Genomic DNA, 16,052 nt, shown 5'->3' with positions numbered 1-16,052 from the left:
TCTTCCAAAAAAAAAAAAGGTGGATTTGGTAGGTTTAAGTGCTGCAGTAAGTGCACTTGCCCCTCCTGGTAGGAATAGCTAAAGATACTTTGCTTCTAGTGTTGTATTGGTCAGGATCATTACAGTTGCTTCAGATGGGGGGAAAAACAAATTACAATTATCATTATGTGTTTGCTCTATCCTGGTCATTCATAGACAGGTCATGCCATGTTACTCCTTGTTTGTTTACTGACCTCCTCAGCAACTCACCTTGCCTAATTAATCAATTTCAGTTAAATTACTCTCACTTTGAACACCACCCAGTGCCCTGTGTGATTCAATTAAATGAGTTACGTAGTCTACTGCACTTCTATCACCAATAAATAAGTAAAGAAGAAAAAAGTTATTGATATGGTTTGCTGTCATTTACAAATTACCTAGGAAAGCAGTTAAGAGGCATTTAATTTGGTCCTGAGGTATGGCTAGTCGGTGCGTGTAAAGCAAAAGCAATAGTGCATCTTTAAAGAGACTTGAATAAAGCTTCTTTAACTATTGAGCCTAACTCTGAGATCTCCCCTGCTGTGAGCCATAAGTTGCTTGTAGGCTTGTTCTAGAGAGTAATAAGTATTGTTGTTTAGCAATTGTGTTGTTGAAATTCAGCTCCACTATGTCTGACAGTATTTATCTAAAATACTTTCCCTGGTGCGTGCTCAAGTTCCAGTAAACCGTGTCTTATTGTGCGACCTTTTCATTTTCCAGTGAAAAGGGATCAGCTCGTCAGATAAAAGCTACAAGCCGGAGTACAGGAAAAATGCGTGCTCAGAAAATCCGAGCATGATTGAAAACAAGATGTGTTAAATCAATGCAGTTTATCGCCTGCCTATTCCTGGCAATTGCTGTTCTAAGCTCATTCTGAGCACACACTAGATGATAAAAGTATAGTGTCACAGTGCTCACTGGGGTGTGAGGGCAGGGAAACATGTTTATCAGACAGGCTGGTATGATTTTTTTTTTTTTTATCCTTGATAACAGCTATTGTCAAAATTTTTGTGAAAAAAAAGTCTGAACAGTTACAGAAGCAGGTGATATAATGGCTGCTAAAATCAGAGACTACTGAGAGCTCTCCAATTGCGCATTGCAATTTAAATGTTACAAACAACAAACCTGTTTTAATTTAAAACAATTTGCTGCATCACCCAGGTTACAGCCAAAATGGTCCTTTTACTTTCAAGTGAGTAGCCTTATCGCTATTTCATGTAGACAAATCAAAGTTAATGTTTAGCAATGAAGATGTTTGGAAACTATTGTTTTCTCAAGGGATTTAAGCTTAGTTATGAAGAAGGATTAAAGATTTAAATTAAACCTCACAGGAGGTCAGTCTCTTCTGAGAACACAATGCTCATTACACCTAGGCACAATTCATCTCGTTTTTGTGATTCAGGTCTACCTGTTCTTCTCCATGAATCTCATTTGCAGACATTTTGGTTGTGTTAGCTGGTGTTTTTCCAGTTTTCTCTTGTGAAGATTCTTTTTGCTCTGACAATAGTGCATTTGTACATCAGAAGTCTACAATTTTTAGAAACAGCCAAATTATGCTAAGATGGTTTATAATAGGAATGGCTTTGGTGCTGAGGCAGGACACTGTATGTTTCATTTATGCATTGCATACCCTGATAATCTTTTTTATAATCTGAAAAGAAGATGAGAAATAGCAGGGTTAAAAGAGAAAGAGGGACTATTCAAAAGAAAATACTTCCACATACCAACATGCTACAACAATGGTTTTCAATGCTGTCTACCTCAAAGGAGTTAGTGAAGGGTAACAAAAGGAAACGACTTCCTATACGCTACCCCAAATTCTCTCTATGAAAATTTTAAAGGCATCTGTGTGTTCATTGTGGAATCTGAGGAGTCCATGCACAGGAAAAATGTTGAAAATAAGCATATTAAAAATGAAAGAAAAGGTTACATGAGGTGACATTTTAGCATTTCCTATGGTACATCTCTGTATCTGTTTCTGAGCCAACAGTTTAAAAATAAATACAGGGTCTATTTTTTAAATGTTTTTAAGTCGACCTAAATATAGACCTTATAGCCAACCTTAGGCAGCCATTATTTTAAATCTTGGCCGGTATGTGTTTTTGTGCTTGTGTGTATGACAGCACATTTATTTAAAAGAAGCAGTAATCTATTGAGATCTAGGCATTTTCAGTAATTTTTTTTTGTTGCGTGCACACATATTACCAGAATGTGTCTGACATAGGAGAATGTTCACATGCAAATGCTGTTTATTCCCTTTTTATAATGGCTGCTAAAGATGCATCAATTAACCCAGATGACTGGATGAAGTAACCAAGAAGCATTAATTTCCTGGCCCTCTGTATATGTATCCCTAGTGAATTCTACCAGCCTGTTCTGCAATTGGTACGTTCAAATTCCAGTGCCTGAAACTGGACTCTGTTTCAGACTCCCTTAGGTCCAAATTTTCTTCATTAGACAAGAGGTCGGTGCAGTTAAAGACAGAAGAAACTGTGAAGCTCACAAATTGTTTGATTTTTTTTTTTTTTTTTTCCCCCAGCCAGGCTGCGGGTTGCTAAGAGTGAACATTCAGACTTAATGTATTCTGAGAAACCAACACATGATCCTTGCTAGACAGATCAAGTAATTTAATTCCATAACTTTCATAACAAAATTTGGGCTCAAGACATGCATTCCTTGCATCTTCAGCACCCCCACTGCCTGCAGAGACTGGGCTAGGTGGGCAGGGAATGTCTCCTCTGGTTCTTAGTTGCTGGAGAAAAATTGTTATCGGGAAGAAAATATCACGCTGTCTATCATGTTTGTAATAACACTGATGAACACACTGGAGCTGCCTCAAAAGCTGGCCTATTGCATCTTTAGTTCAAGTAAAGAGCAGTCACTAGGAAAACTCAAGAGATCTAGGTGTTAGATTTATTATTTGACATGGCTCTACATTTTTCTTATTGCTTGGTACATACACATGTTGTCTTTTTGGACATAAGATGGCAATAAGGTACGAGAATTACATTTTGGATATTGCTCTCTCTTTCTATTTCCAATTAAAAATACGGCATCGTGTCGCAGATAGATTTTTAAAAGGGAAATTCAGTGCACAAGAATATGTTTAAGTGAGGGAATAGTGAGGCCAGAAAAGCAAGGAAATTCTGAGTTAGCCCTGGAAGGGCCTTTCTAGCTCCAACCTTTCTGTGCAGGCTCTCACTGTCCCACCCACTTCCGTTTTCCATTGCTTGTGGGAATAAACACTCCAGGGAAAGTCAGTGGAAAAGAAACTTTATAAAAAGCAAGCCAAATTCACAACAACAACAACAACAACAAATAGCTCAAATGCTTGCATGTTTTCATTTAACGATCTTTAATTAGCAAAGGAATAGCCTTTGCAAGGAGATTTGCAAAACAGACTTTTTTTTATATGTGATGATGGGGTTTTGAAGTGGTTTTTTCTTGCTGTGTTGTATAGCAGGCAAAAAGAGACCACTATGCATGAGTTGTTGGGTAGGGTTTGCTTACAACATGGTACATCAAGACGTTGCTTTGTAATATCATCCATTGTTAGTATTGCTGTACTGCAGGGCCCTAGCAAGACATTTTGGCACCTAGAGCTTGATAAAAATATGGTCTATCCTGTCCTATCCCGGGCAGCTGTCTCTCAGAGTCAAGGATTTATTTCTGTTAGGAGCTTCTTGCAAAAATCACCCAAAGCCTGGAGGCAGAAGCCAGAGGCTGTTAGCAAACACAAACACCCTGGATCAGCTCTGTGGCAGTATTTTGCCTCTACAACAGGCAGGAGCTGCCACTTTCTGTTTCCTTGTAAAGTCCATGCTCAGTAAGAGTGGAGAGTCAGACCCCAGAGCTGTTCAAGAGATTGCTCTCATTTGGTGCCACATGCATCCCACACCATACAGTGGGGAAATACAGTCAGAAGTACAGATCAGAAAAGAAGAGAGATGATTCTAGAGGTTGGCACCTGAGTTGCTGGAGGTGAGTCCATGTTTCCAGAAGAAAAGAAGTCCTTAGCTGCCCTTGATTTCTTGATTTTATTTAAAATGTTAATTCTCTGTGCCTTCAAATGTTCTGGCCTAATTTAATTACTGGGCACAGAAATGTTAAATCTGTTCCTGGCCCTCATTGCCATGAGTCTGCTGCAGCTTTTTTGTATGGAGTTCTTCATAGTCTTTTATGGCTTTGAGGTGTTGAGACACGTAACTGTGTCTTGGACACAGAGTCAACTTCTATTTATGTGTTGGTGAAGATTCTCTCAGCAGACAGGAAAAAACTCAAAACAACTGCACTGAAGACACCAAAGCCCTGTCTCTTTGACATGATAATTCAGGACTTGAAACATCCTTCTGTTGTAGGGCCAAATTTAAAGAAAGTGAACTCTTGTGCAGACAAAGGTAGAGTTTAAATAATCTTATTCTGTGCCATTGTTTTAGCCATAACCTGTGGTGTGATCTGCAGCCACTATAGGACTCCACTTCTGCAGGTTATTTTGCCTTCTGCAAACTTTCTCCTATGATGCCTCTGTCTTGCCAAGAAAACCAGCAACTCTCTGGGGCTCCACAGAAACAAGCAGTGTGGGACATTTAGTTCCCACACGCAGCCCTTCCCTGGGAGTTTCACTTAAAACAACCAAAACCAGATTTCTCATCTGGAATAGGGACTGATAGACCTGTGGACGTAAGGCCAATTTGTCTGTAACCTTCAGACTTTCGTGGTATCTTTTCGTTTCTGTTATTTGAGCCCTTAGAGTCCCTTCTCTCCTCTTGCAGCCTTTTCCAGTGGAAAAGAAAATGGGAAGTTCATAGGTCTAAGTGCTACTTTCTCATTGGTTTTGGGTCAAACAGGACGAAAAAGAAACAAGGGCTGAGAAATAAAAGGAATAAATGAAACCATGAATGCATGGGAAACAAATTAACTGGATATGGTTTACGTTCTGAAATATTTCCATAATGCTTCTATGTAGTGTGTGTTTATTTTTCTTTGAATAATAATGTTAAAATGTGTCTAATTCAATTACACTCTGCATTCACTGAATGAGTTTTCCTCGGTGAAGAGTTCTCCTACACTACCCCAAGCTACGAATTCCATATGATATTTGAACAGGTCCTTTTAATTGCTGATATTAAGTGTCGATCATTCTGCTGTAAGTTGGCAGCATGGCCAGAGAAACAAATTCCTCTCTCAGATACATCAGACAGTCATTCAATTAACGACCAAAGCTTTATTGACACAGTAGGAATTCATTATGTGAAATATTAAAAAAAAAAATCCTTCCACTGCCTAGTTTAAAAAAAAAAAAAAAAAAAAGGAGAAAGAGAAAGACTTTTTAAGATGGTGGGTTATCTACATGCAGTTATTAAAATTATTTGAGCAGAATTTGAAGTTATAGTTATGGTGGAAATATTTTTCTCTGAGGTATAAGCAGCATTTCTGTTGAAAAATAAGTTGGACTTTGAAAAGATGAATATAATGTACGCATCCTTATTTCCATAGGCATCGTACATTTTCTTGATTAAAAGCCTTAGATTTTGGGAGTTATGGCTTTAGACTCACTGCATAAAGAGCTTCATGGCTTATTCTGTTAGAGTCTAATTTGAAAGAAAGTTCTTCCTCAAGGGTTTAAGAAGTAATTCATAAAATGGTAAGAATAATAAATATTGTGCCTTAACTCATACACTAGGATAGATAGACAGATTTTGTACACCTGGGTGTAATTTTAGCTAATTCACACAAGAGACAGGCTGGAAGTTTATTGTTTGGAAGGAGAAAAATGGCTTAAATCTTGTATTTGCAAAAATGATTATATTAGCTTAAATGAAAATGCTACTCTATTAATGGCTTCAATAAGCTTTGCATTTGGAAAAGTATTTTAATAAAAAGTTACCTGAAGTTTACTGCAACTTAAAATATGTAAGTGAGGGAAAAGTACTTACTTTGATTTATATGTCTTTTGGAGGTGTAATTATTGGCTTTTTACTCACCTATGTAAAACAATGTACTTTTGTAAATGGATTTCTGGCCACTTTACTCCTTTTTTTTCACATAAAAAGTAAGCACTGTCAATCAAAGAATTTTAAGGTTTATTTCCTCTTTAGAAATGATTGATAGCCTTTTAGATTTACAAGTTGACAAGTTAAAGGGTTCTATTGGTATAATTATGTACTAAATTCACAGTCTTTCAATTTAAATGTCCTTTTAAAACCGCAAGATTATCATACCTGTATTTTGAAAAGTGGGCCAGTCAGTTTGGGTTGGTATACAAATTGCTTCCATTAGCCTTGGGACCTATTTGAATTTAATACAGTTTTTTAAAGTTAGTAGTACTTTCAATAGTACTTTTAAAATTTAGGGTAATTGGAATGCATTTTAAGTACAGTATGTGTTAGCTTGTTTTTAATGTATGGATGTCAAGAACATAAACAGCGAGTTTGTATTCCTTATTGATTCCTTTTTCCAATCAAGGAAAATAAAATGTTCTTTGAATTAGAGCACTGGGAAAAGTGTTGTGAATGGACTTCAAAGGCAGAGACCAGCCTTATTCTCTCAGCAGACAGAGAGAAAACCTTGCATGAAGCTGGTATCTCACCTTGCATGTTAGCTGCCGTGAGTGGTGGGCTGAGAACTGGCTTTTCTGCAATGCCAGGAGATTAGAATATAACCTTTTCTTTGGAGTTTTTGCCAGCTACTGATGTAGGAACTGGTGTGTATTCCATGTTGAATTTGGGGTTAAATATTTAAACAAGGCTCTTTCTCTGAGATATGACTAATTGCATTTGACTTGGATTATAAATGACATTAGGAATGGAGGGTTGATATTGTCCAATCTGTGGCTGGAAGTTCAAGCAGTAAAGTTTTTTTTTTTTTTTTTTTTTTTTTTTAATATACATATCTAAGACCGCAAGGGTTGAATGGATATGGACTAATGAGTGATATTTGACAACTACTGCTTAGGACCCACCCACTCTAGCAAATTGCTGTGCGCAGCCTTTTCCCCACAACTAACTCAAAGCTTAAGGTATTTGAGGCAGAAAAAGTTTTCAATATCTCTCAGAGGATGCTTGATGCCTTGTGAGATTGGACCATAAAATTAACATTTTTTTTTGGTCATTTAGTTCAGAAAATACTCACAGGAAATACTCTGTGGATTTCAAATGTGTCGAATGTGTGGGAAGATATGAGAAAATGACTGCTATCTCTGGGGGGATTTCAAAACTGGCCTCCATTTATAATATTGCAGAATTTAGTAACTACTTTCCCAAAGGATGTAAGGGGAAAATGGCCATAAACCAGAATGAATTAAAGAAGAAACACATTTGACAGAAGCATGCTAAAATCTTCTAACGTATTTGCAAAAGAAATGTAAATTAGAACAGTGTTGGTTTTTTTTTTTTTTTAATCTTCTCAGAGTAGTTTTGATAATAAATATAAAGAGCAGTAAATTAATTTACTGTAAAATTTGAAGAAGGCCTAAACTACATGGGTCAGCAGTAGGAAGCCATGTAAGGAAACTCACAGGTAATGAAATCAGATGTTTACAAACACATGTACCATGATATTTTCTGCAAAACTACAGAATAGAGTGGACAGCGTGTGGCCAGGGTGTGAAAGGAAACACTTGGAAAAATAAAAGATAGGTCCAACCATTCAAAAAATTGCTCTTCACTTAAAATGTGGGAATATGGACAAATTGTGCCACACTTGATGAGACTGATGGAGCTGTGTAATTCAGTGAGCCACAAAGAAGTGCTTACACAAAGCGAGACTGGGAGGTACACTGATGCTAAATCTTTTCACATGAATCAGATGGTATTATTCAAGCCCCATAATAAAGTTTGTAATAAGACCATCATAACGCAAGGTGCAAAATGTCTTTTTTTTCATAGGCAGAGCTTTTGAAAAAATAATAAAAAAATTAATCGTGATTAATAAGGTAAGGCAAAATATGTTTAAGAAAAACTTTAAAGTGAATCCCGCCCCCCCAACAACAACAACAATAAACTGTTAGGTTTTTCCTTCCCACCAAAAAAAAAACTAAAAATATAAAGCTTCATATTGGGGGGAAAAAAACATCACTGAACTCCAAAAAAAAAAAAAAAAAAAAGCTAACAAATTGCTGTAGAAAGTTTAGTTGTCTCTACTGGCATGGGAGAGTCATGATGTGCTGCAGTTTAGAGATGCTTGAGAATGCTTGACTCTTGTTCTAGTTCACCAAAGCACTTAGGAAATTTTAAGCACATGTTGAAGTCTCACTAACATCTGAGTTTTAAAGTGATCATATGACTGGAAATATAGCTAGAAGGTCATTCAGTGCAGTCCCCTGTAATTACAGGCAATCGTATGAAAAATATAATATGCTCAAATTTGCTTTGCTGAAATCAAATGGGTTTAAGTATGTGCTTACAGATAAGCATGTGCTTAAATGCTTGGCACAGTCAGAGCTGTGATTAATGCTGAGAGGCCAGCTTTCTCATGAAGATTCAAGTGTTTTACCTCCACCATTTCTCTACTCTTTTACTGGACAAGGACCAGGGAAAGATGAGTCTTTTTAAATTCATTAGGTCTTTTGGAACAGTTTAGCACTGATTGGGTCTGACCTGGGCTGCTGAAATCAGTGGGAATTATGTCATTTACTTCATTTTGATGAGTGAAAAATAAAGCCTCTGCCAAGACAAATGTCTGTAGTTCACAACAAAATTATACATGACCATTGAACATGGAACATATAAAATGTATCATAGAATTTGGAACAAGAGAGACACCCTAGTCATTACTTCTTTTGTCTTCCCATCTCAAAGGATCTTCCTCATAACAAGAAAACAGGAGGAAAAAAGTAACATGAAACACAGGGTGCAAAGCACTTACCAGATGAATTCCATCATGTCTTTCAGAGATCAAAATTGCTTTCTATTTGGAAATATTGTGTGTACACAACCTCCACAAATTTTCTAGCAACCTTGTCATAGGCACACAAGGGGGAAGGTTTGCATTGCTGTTTGAACCGAAGCTTCAGAACCAACCTCAAACAATGTTTGAACCAAGACTTCATAGTCTGTGCTGATTTCAGTAAAAGGAGATTTTCCTTTACTTGGTTTGCAATGCATTGCCAATTGTTCCAGTGCAACACAGCCTGCTTGCTATGCACTTGTCACATCACCTTGTTTGTTGTTGTTTCAGCTCTGAATGAACCCACCATTGACTATGGTTTCCAAAGGTTACAGAAGGTTATCCCCCGGCACCCTGGTGACCCTGAACGCTTGCCAAAGGTCAGTATGAAGTTTATTGTTCTATTAAATATGGCAAAACTGTTTACTGCATGCTATTGTTTGAAAGTAACCCTTTTTGAAATTTTCCCTGAAAATGCAAGTCCTTCTGTAAATGTTATGGTCCAAGTTTGCCACCCAAACCAGTTAAGCTGAAGGAGAGGCATGGCCAATGAAGCCCATTCAAGTAACTTTCATTATAGGCTTTATGAGACTTCTCTGACTTTCTGAGTCACTGCTGACTCAAAAATCTCCTACCTATCTTAAAATCAAATCTTACTCTGCCTTCTGAAATACCTTATAAAGAGCATATTTTTGGTTGGTATTTTAGAACCTGAGTGGCTTACTCATAGCAGAACGATGCTTCTCAGTTTGGGTGTCACAGTAGTACCTGCATAATTTTGAGTTCACCATTGATGAAATCAAGTAATCTGGGTCTTCAGGGAATATGTGTCTAGTGCTGCTGCACCATGTGTTGGTTTAAGATAATAATAGTGTACTGATGTATTTCAGGATCTCTAAAATAATTAGAGCAATATGTAGCAAAATGATTTGGTGTTCATTCACATCAAAATAAGTGGGAGACTTCTTTGTCGATTTCTTTCAAGTAAAAGCTGAGTAAAAAAAGGGTAGTTCATGTGGCTTCTGGTACTTCTGTGTTATACTGCGAACATGCTATCTGGGTCTGCACTCACATCCCTTCTTGCTACCTTGCCATACTGTGTTTTCACAGCACCTTGCTCAGACAAGTATTTGCAGTGAGTTTTGAGATATGCTGCAGAAAAAGTGGGGGTATTTGAAAAAGTGGGGGTATTTGAAATAGGGTTGCTCATTGTTCATTGCTGCAGACCTAAGCCACAGAACAGTGCTTTAGCTGATGTTTCAGGCCAGACCCCTCAGATAACGCACATCCAGTATAGCCTGCGTGACTGGATAAATCTTATGACTTTCTTTCCGTAGCTTCCCGAGCTGTACGTAGGCTTTTATTGGGGATTCTTGTGGGCTTTGGTTAGTTAACATTTCTAAAGTGCTACTAAGGTGAGAAGAGATCATGAACACTGTAACTACTTTATTTCTTGACGCAAATGAAATTCAAGATGTGATTTTTTAAAGGCATGTTAAGTCTTCTATCTTTGCTTAGGAAGGCTATAGGCTGTGGTCTGGGGGTTGATGATGTGTTGTCCTTCCCTCTTACCACTAGAAAAACATGCTGTCCTGGAGAGTTACATTTTACATTGGCTCTGTTCATCCTCTACAAGCTGTCCCTTTCTCTGACTTTTGGACAGATTTGCAGCAGGACAGCTTTCCTAAGTTGTCAGATTTCCCTCCAGAGGTGCAACCCTTTCCAAAGCAAGAGAGCATCCTTCTGGAGGGGATCTTTCATCTGTATTGTGCTTCTGTCATTAAACAGGCACACAGAGAGGAATTGTTTCTTAGAAAATTAGAGGTCAGCCTTCATTACGTACCAGCTATCTGCAAGACCAAAAGAAATGCTGCAAATTTCCCTGTACCCAATGTTCCAGCTGACTACTAAATGCTTGTGGCTTCTGTTTCTAAATGAGAAAATTCAAGTAAAATAAGACTGAGCAATTCCAGATTGGGTTATGCACATGGATGCTGAAATGCAGCACTGATTTCCACAGGTATTGGTCTCCCTTTCAGATGCTCATGGCATTGAGGGGGTTGCCCAGCAACGCTTTTTTTTTTTTTTTTTCTTTTCCTGGTATGGGAAAGTAGCCATGAGGCTCTACATCCTCCTTTTTCCCATTTAGACCAAGACTGTTCCCTCACTAATAATCACACATTTCTGCTATCTAGTGTCATAAAACATAAAAACAGGCAGAAGAAAGCTTCATCTAGCTCCATATCCTGACTCCAATATTTAGCAGGTATTATGGATAGTGTATGAGAAAGAAGGTTAATACTGAGTCATCTGTCCCCTCACATACCCTTTTGGCTTAATGTATTTTTTCTGAGTACTTTTTCAAGATAGATTTTCAAGTCGTTAAATCAAGATAAATTGTATTTATAGAGGCAGAAGTGCAACTGATGGCCTGAAAGAAAAAGTTACTGCTTAAAGAACTGAACAAACTTTGGGAAGAAACTAGTATATCTTTGCAAGGTTAGAGGGATGAAGAGGACCTTTTTTTTTTCTTTTTTTTTTTTTCTTTTTCTCTTTTTTGTCTTTGGGTAATTCCTTGTGTGCAAGCTTGAAGGTTGGACCTCAAGTTCAAGACTCATTAATATGCCACACACAGAGGCTGAATGCAGCAGGGGTTGGCACATGTCGACTTCTGCATTTGAGGCACTGATGGTTCAATTCCCAGCATCGCTTGCTGGCTCCAGAATCATAATCAAGGACGCAGCGAGTCTCTGTGCTGGGTGAGCACTGCACAGCGCTCTTCCCCATGTCATTAAACCAGGAAGGGCTTTGGCAGTATTCCACTATAGACAATTCTCAGTGGCTACTTAGAAAAGAGTTGGAAGCCATATGGCTTCCACAGTGGAACCACGGGCAGAGAGGGCAAATGTATGAGAGAGACAGAGAGTAAGACAGCAGAGAGGAGAGCTCAGAGCTTTAAATATCCTTTCTTCCATTTTTCCCATTGTTCTGCCAGTGCATATCATTGCCTTCCGCTCGCTGAAAACCTTGTACTTTATTTGTTAAATAAGTAAAACAAAACACATTTCTATAATTGCTGCTAGGGTTTGTGTCTCTTATGCCATTGAAACATTTCTGATGAGTTAGAGATCTTTTAAGAAACAGAACTGGATATGCTGTTTGTGTTCAAAAGGGCATGCAGTACTTCCCAACAAGACCAACAAGAGGGTTCTGCTGTGTGAGTTATCCTGAAGTCAGGGAGAATTCTTGGGGCCACCAACTGCATGTTAGCACATGCTCTACTACAGAGCTTGGGAGCTAACAGCCATATTTGTGTCAACAGGCATTTCTAAAACCATTGAGGCATTGAATTTCAGAAGTTTGATCTCCGCTAGTTTAGAAATGCAATTTTCATAACCACTCAGTGTCCATGCATGGGATGAACTTTTTGAAATGTTCCAACTATCTGCTGGAAGTAGGCAAAGAAAAAAGCCAGATTTTGATTTTTTTTTTTCCGTCTCTCCCAGTGGCCAAATTTGGCTTCAGTGAGTGGCCAAATTCCTTTGGAGAACGTCCTCCTGTAGTGAGATGATAGTTGAAAAGTAGAGATGTGTTTAAAGTAGAAATGCAATACATAGTTTCTGAAGAAAGAGTGGGAGCTGATGTTGGCAGCTCAGCTATGTCGCTAGCTATGGGCCACAGTCCCATTCCCTTTGTTTACAGAGCAGAAAAAGTAACCAGTTTAGGGTTGTCACTAGCAGATGTGCCTGTCTGTACACACACACACACGCACAGATGCATGCACCAAGAGGAGAAACAAGCAGTACAGGGGTGGTGGGATTAGCACCCAAAGCTTGGAGTGAGATCAAGTACCAGGAGTGTGCTGGGTAGTATAGTCTTTCCTTTCTAATACAGACAGGAGGCAGATCAGAGGAAACAAGAGATCTCTTGGGAGAAGTGAAAAGAAAAACCATGATGCTAATGTTAAGAAATTGTATCGTTGTCCTGGAGGAGCAGTCTGCAGAAAGGCTGCCTGTGGAGCTGGGGAGAAAGTCTGCACGTGTGCGTGCGCATTCTCCCAGTCTCCTGCTTTTGCATATGAGCACACAAAAACACATGCATTGTTGGTTCCTGTGTACATAACTGCAGTGGAAATCACTGAAGAGTTCAGATCACAACAACATGTTGAATCTATTGAGGTTCATTTATGTAACCATCCTACAATCCTTAAAATAAATCCCTGGCAGATACAATGAGATTCTGTAATTTTGTTAGAACTCCACAGCTACAGCCGTAAAACAGTTTCAACTGTGAGCTAGATTTGAAACACATCCATCCTAAATGATTTAATAACAACGATTCCTCTTTATATGCAATTTCCTAGAATTTATTTGCCATTTTCACCACTCTTACAACTCATCACTTTTATTTAAATTAAGCTCATGATTGTTCACTCTGTGTTGGAGAAGCAAGTCAGAGCATCGACCCCCTCCATGATCTGACATCCTCTCCCTCCCAGTCTGCTGCTTAAATGCGCTCTCTGAGAGACCCCTCATCCTTCCTGAAAGGGACCTTTAGTTCTGGTTTCCCTTCATGTAGATGAAAGTGGAGCCTCTGTTTCTAGTACACAGGGGCCTCCCCGCTGAGCAGAGAGCACACGCAACCAGGCTCCACCTTCCCTTCAGCTCCTTTCCTCTGGTCAGTCATTAGACCCCAAGACATACCCCACCTCCTCATTAGGACACTAATAGAAGACAGGTGGTTATTAGGAACCAGTGACTGCCAAATACAGTTGTCTTTTTCCCCCATGAAATCCCAGAGATTTGCCCTTTATCCACTGTGACATGAGAATTGTTTATATTACAAACAGAGGTTGTCTCTGAACGTGGGTGGGTTGGCCTAGGCTTGCTGGCTGAGGTTAAAATAGCAATGAAGCCAAAGCAACTTAGGTTTGCTTCTTCAGACAGACCTGGTGGAAATTCCTGAATGGATCTCCGTCTGCTCACCCAAGATACTGTGTTTTCATGCTATTTTAACCTAAGTTAGTCATATGTGTATGTTTTCTACCCAGTGTAACAAAGGGGTTCATAGAGAACTTGTATAATGAGTATAGGCAGGAAGAGGAGGCATGTGAAGAGGAGCTGATGGAGTTCATCTTTATAGCAAGGAAAGCATCAGCTGTGCTTGGTGGTTTTTATGCTGTACTGTAAAATTTTTAGGAATGGGAGACAAGATTTAAGATTGATACTGAATCCTTCACAGTTGGATTTTTATTTTTTTTTTCATTTATTAACATTTTGGGCAGTTAGTTGTTTGAAAGGCTTGTTTGGTTTTGATTTTCAATTTATCCTATTGAAAATATTCAGTTTTCAAAGTTTGGGTTTTGAGTTTCAAAGCTATTGAGAAAGAGATGGCCAAAATGCCTGCTGCTACTATGGAAGTATCCTTCTTATGGGGTGCTGCATGTCAGAGGTGAATGGGGAATCTTTGGGAATACACAAAGAGTCCGAAATGCGGGAGAGCTGAGAGACAGCCACATTACTCGCTGAAGGGCAAAGCCTCGTACAAGTGGCTGGCAAGGAGCCCGTTCCTTTCTGAAGGTCAACAGCGTGCATGCACATTTCAGTGAGTTTTCTTTATAAGTGGGTCAGCATTTACTCAGCAAATGATTAGAGCAGATGGTGTAATTTAGAATCTATGACAAAACTTTTAATAGATCAGGGCTAACACGATGACAAGGAGCTCTGTGCCATTCTCCATTCCTGATTCCTGCTTTGCCTTGGGGTAAAAATCATGCCTGGGGTTGCATTTTCTAGACTGCTCATTCCGTCTGAGCAACTCAAACCACTTGTTTGAGCATCCTGTAAGACTGATCCTTGTCTTTGTCTAGTCCTGTATCCTTTATTGTTATTATTTTAAAACAATGAACTGAGGGTGGCAGGAAGGCACCAAACAGGTAAACGTGGTCTCTTCAAGGAACAGAGCTCTGACGGAACAAACCACAGTTTGAAGAAAGTAACAAAGGCTGCATTTGTGTATTTTGCTCTGTGGAGCTGAAAATATCTAGTAAATTGATCCCGTGGGAGTAATAAATACACATTACTTTATCTTGTACTTCATGTCCTATACCCCTGAGCCTTGATAGAACAACACCACTTAATAGACTTAAAAAAAGAGTAATTACAGTCATTGGTTGTGTGATATTTCAGCCCTTCCAGCCCTGCCTGACCTTCTAATTTAGCTCACCGTGTCTAACTAATGCATTTATATTCATCTTTTATGAAGCATGTGTAGTACAAAATTGACTTTGCAGCCTTTAGCAAGCTGTCTTACCAGGTTTAGGATCCGGTTAGTACAGTGTAGGATATAGCATATGTACATTTACAGCAGAATCTAGCATGCATATGGTTCTGATCAACTATTACTTGTTATTCTTTTGGAAATAAAAAATATTTATTCTACTTCATACCCCCCCTCCCCTTTTTAAAGCTTTTATTCATTGCGGCATTATTTACAGCTAAACATGCAGGCAGAAAGATGCAAGCATTTTTAAAATGATTACCACTAATGTTTCTACTTGTCAGAAGTGCTTAAATTTTCCTGCACTTTGTCTAAAAACTTAGCACTTTTACCTTTTAAGAATTACAAATTTATAAGATCTTACTAGGCTGATTTACAAACACAGCTGACAGTTTATGATGAATGATGTTGCAAAATGTACAATATGTTTCTCTGTCATTTCTATGCATGTATATATTAAGAGGAAGATTAAGAAGAGAGAGAACCCCCCTCTGAAAGAAACCCGTGAGTTAGAGAGCACATAGAAATCTCTCTCCTGTGTTTCCTCATAACTTCCTGCTCACTTCACTCATCCAGTAGAGCACAATTGTTCTCTGTGCATTTTCTTCCACCATATGGTATCCTCATTACCATACACTAAGGGTCCATATGGGGAACTTGTGAAGTGAACTGTATTCATTTTAACTGCCAGATGAGCAGCCTTTTGCTTTGCAAGCTTAGCTTAAGTCATCTGCTGTCTTTATGTTGTTATGGCAACACAGCACCAATAAAAAATTCTAATCTACTGTAAGTGTCTGGGATCACAGTATTTTAAATGCTTGCTGTAACTGTCCTCTAAGTGAAGATGCTTGTTGTTTTTGTATGACAAA

General features: G+C 38.6%; 1 protein-coding gene across 10 annotated transcripts in view; it reads left to right on the top strand.

The window, feature by feature from the left end:
- EBF1 (EBF transcription factor 1) overlaps positions 1 to 16,052 on the top strand; it is a 272,703-nt gene that overhangs the window by 230,333 nt on the left and 26,318 nt on the right. For all 10 annotated transcript variants that reach the window (XM_068698666.1, XM_068698665.1, XM_068698664.1 and 7 more), the window contains exon 11: positions 9,196 to 9,284. In XM_068698666.1, coding sequence (XP_068554767.1) covers positions 9,196 to 9,284 — 89 coding nt within the window. The remainder of the gene's footprint in view (positions 1 to 9,195; positions 9,285 to 16,052) is intronic.

This window comes from Anas acuta, chromosome 14, assembly GCF_963932015.1.
Source record: "Anas acuta chromosome 14, bAnaAcu1.1, whole genome shotgun sequence".
NCBI lineage: Eukaryota > Metazoa > Chordata > Aves > Anseriformes > Anatidae > Anas > Anas acuta.
This window is presented reverse-complemented; position numbering and strand designations above follow the sequence as displayed.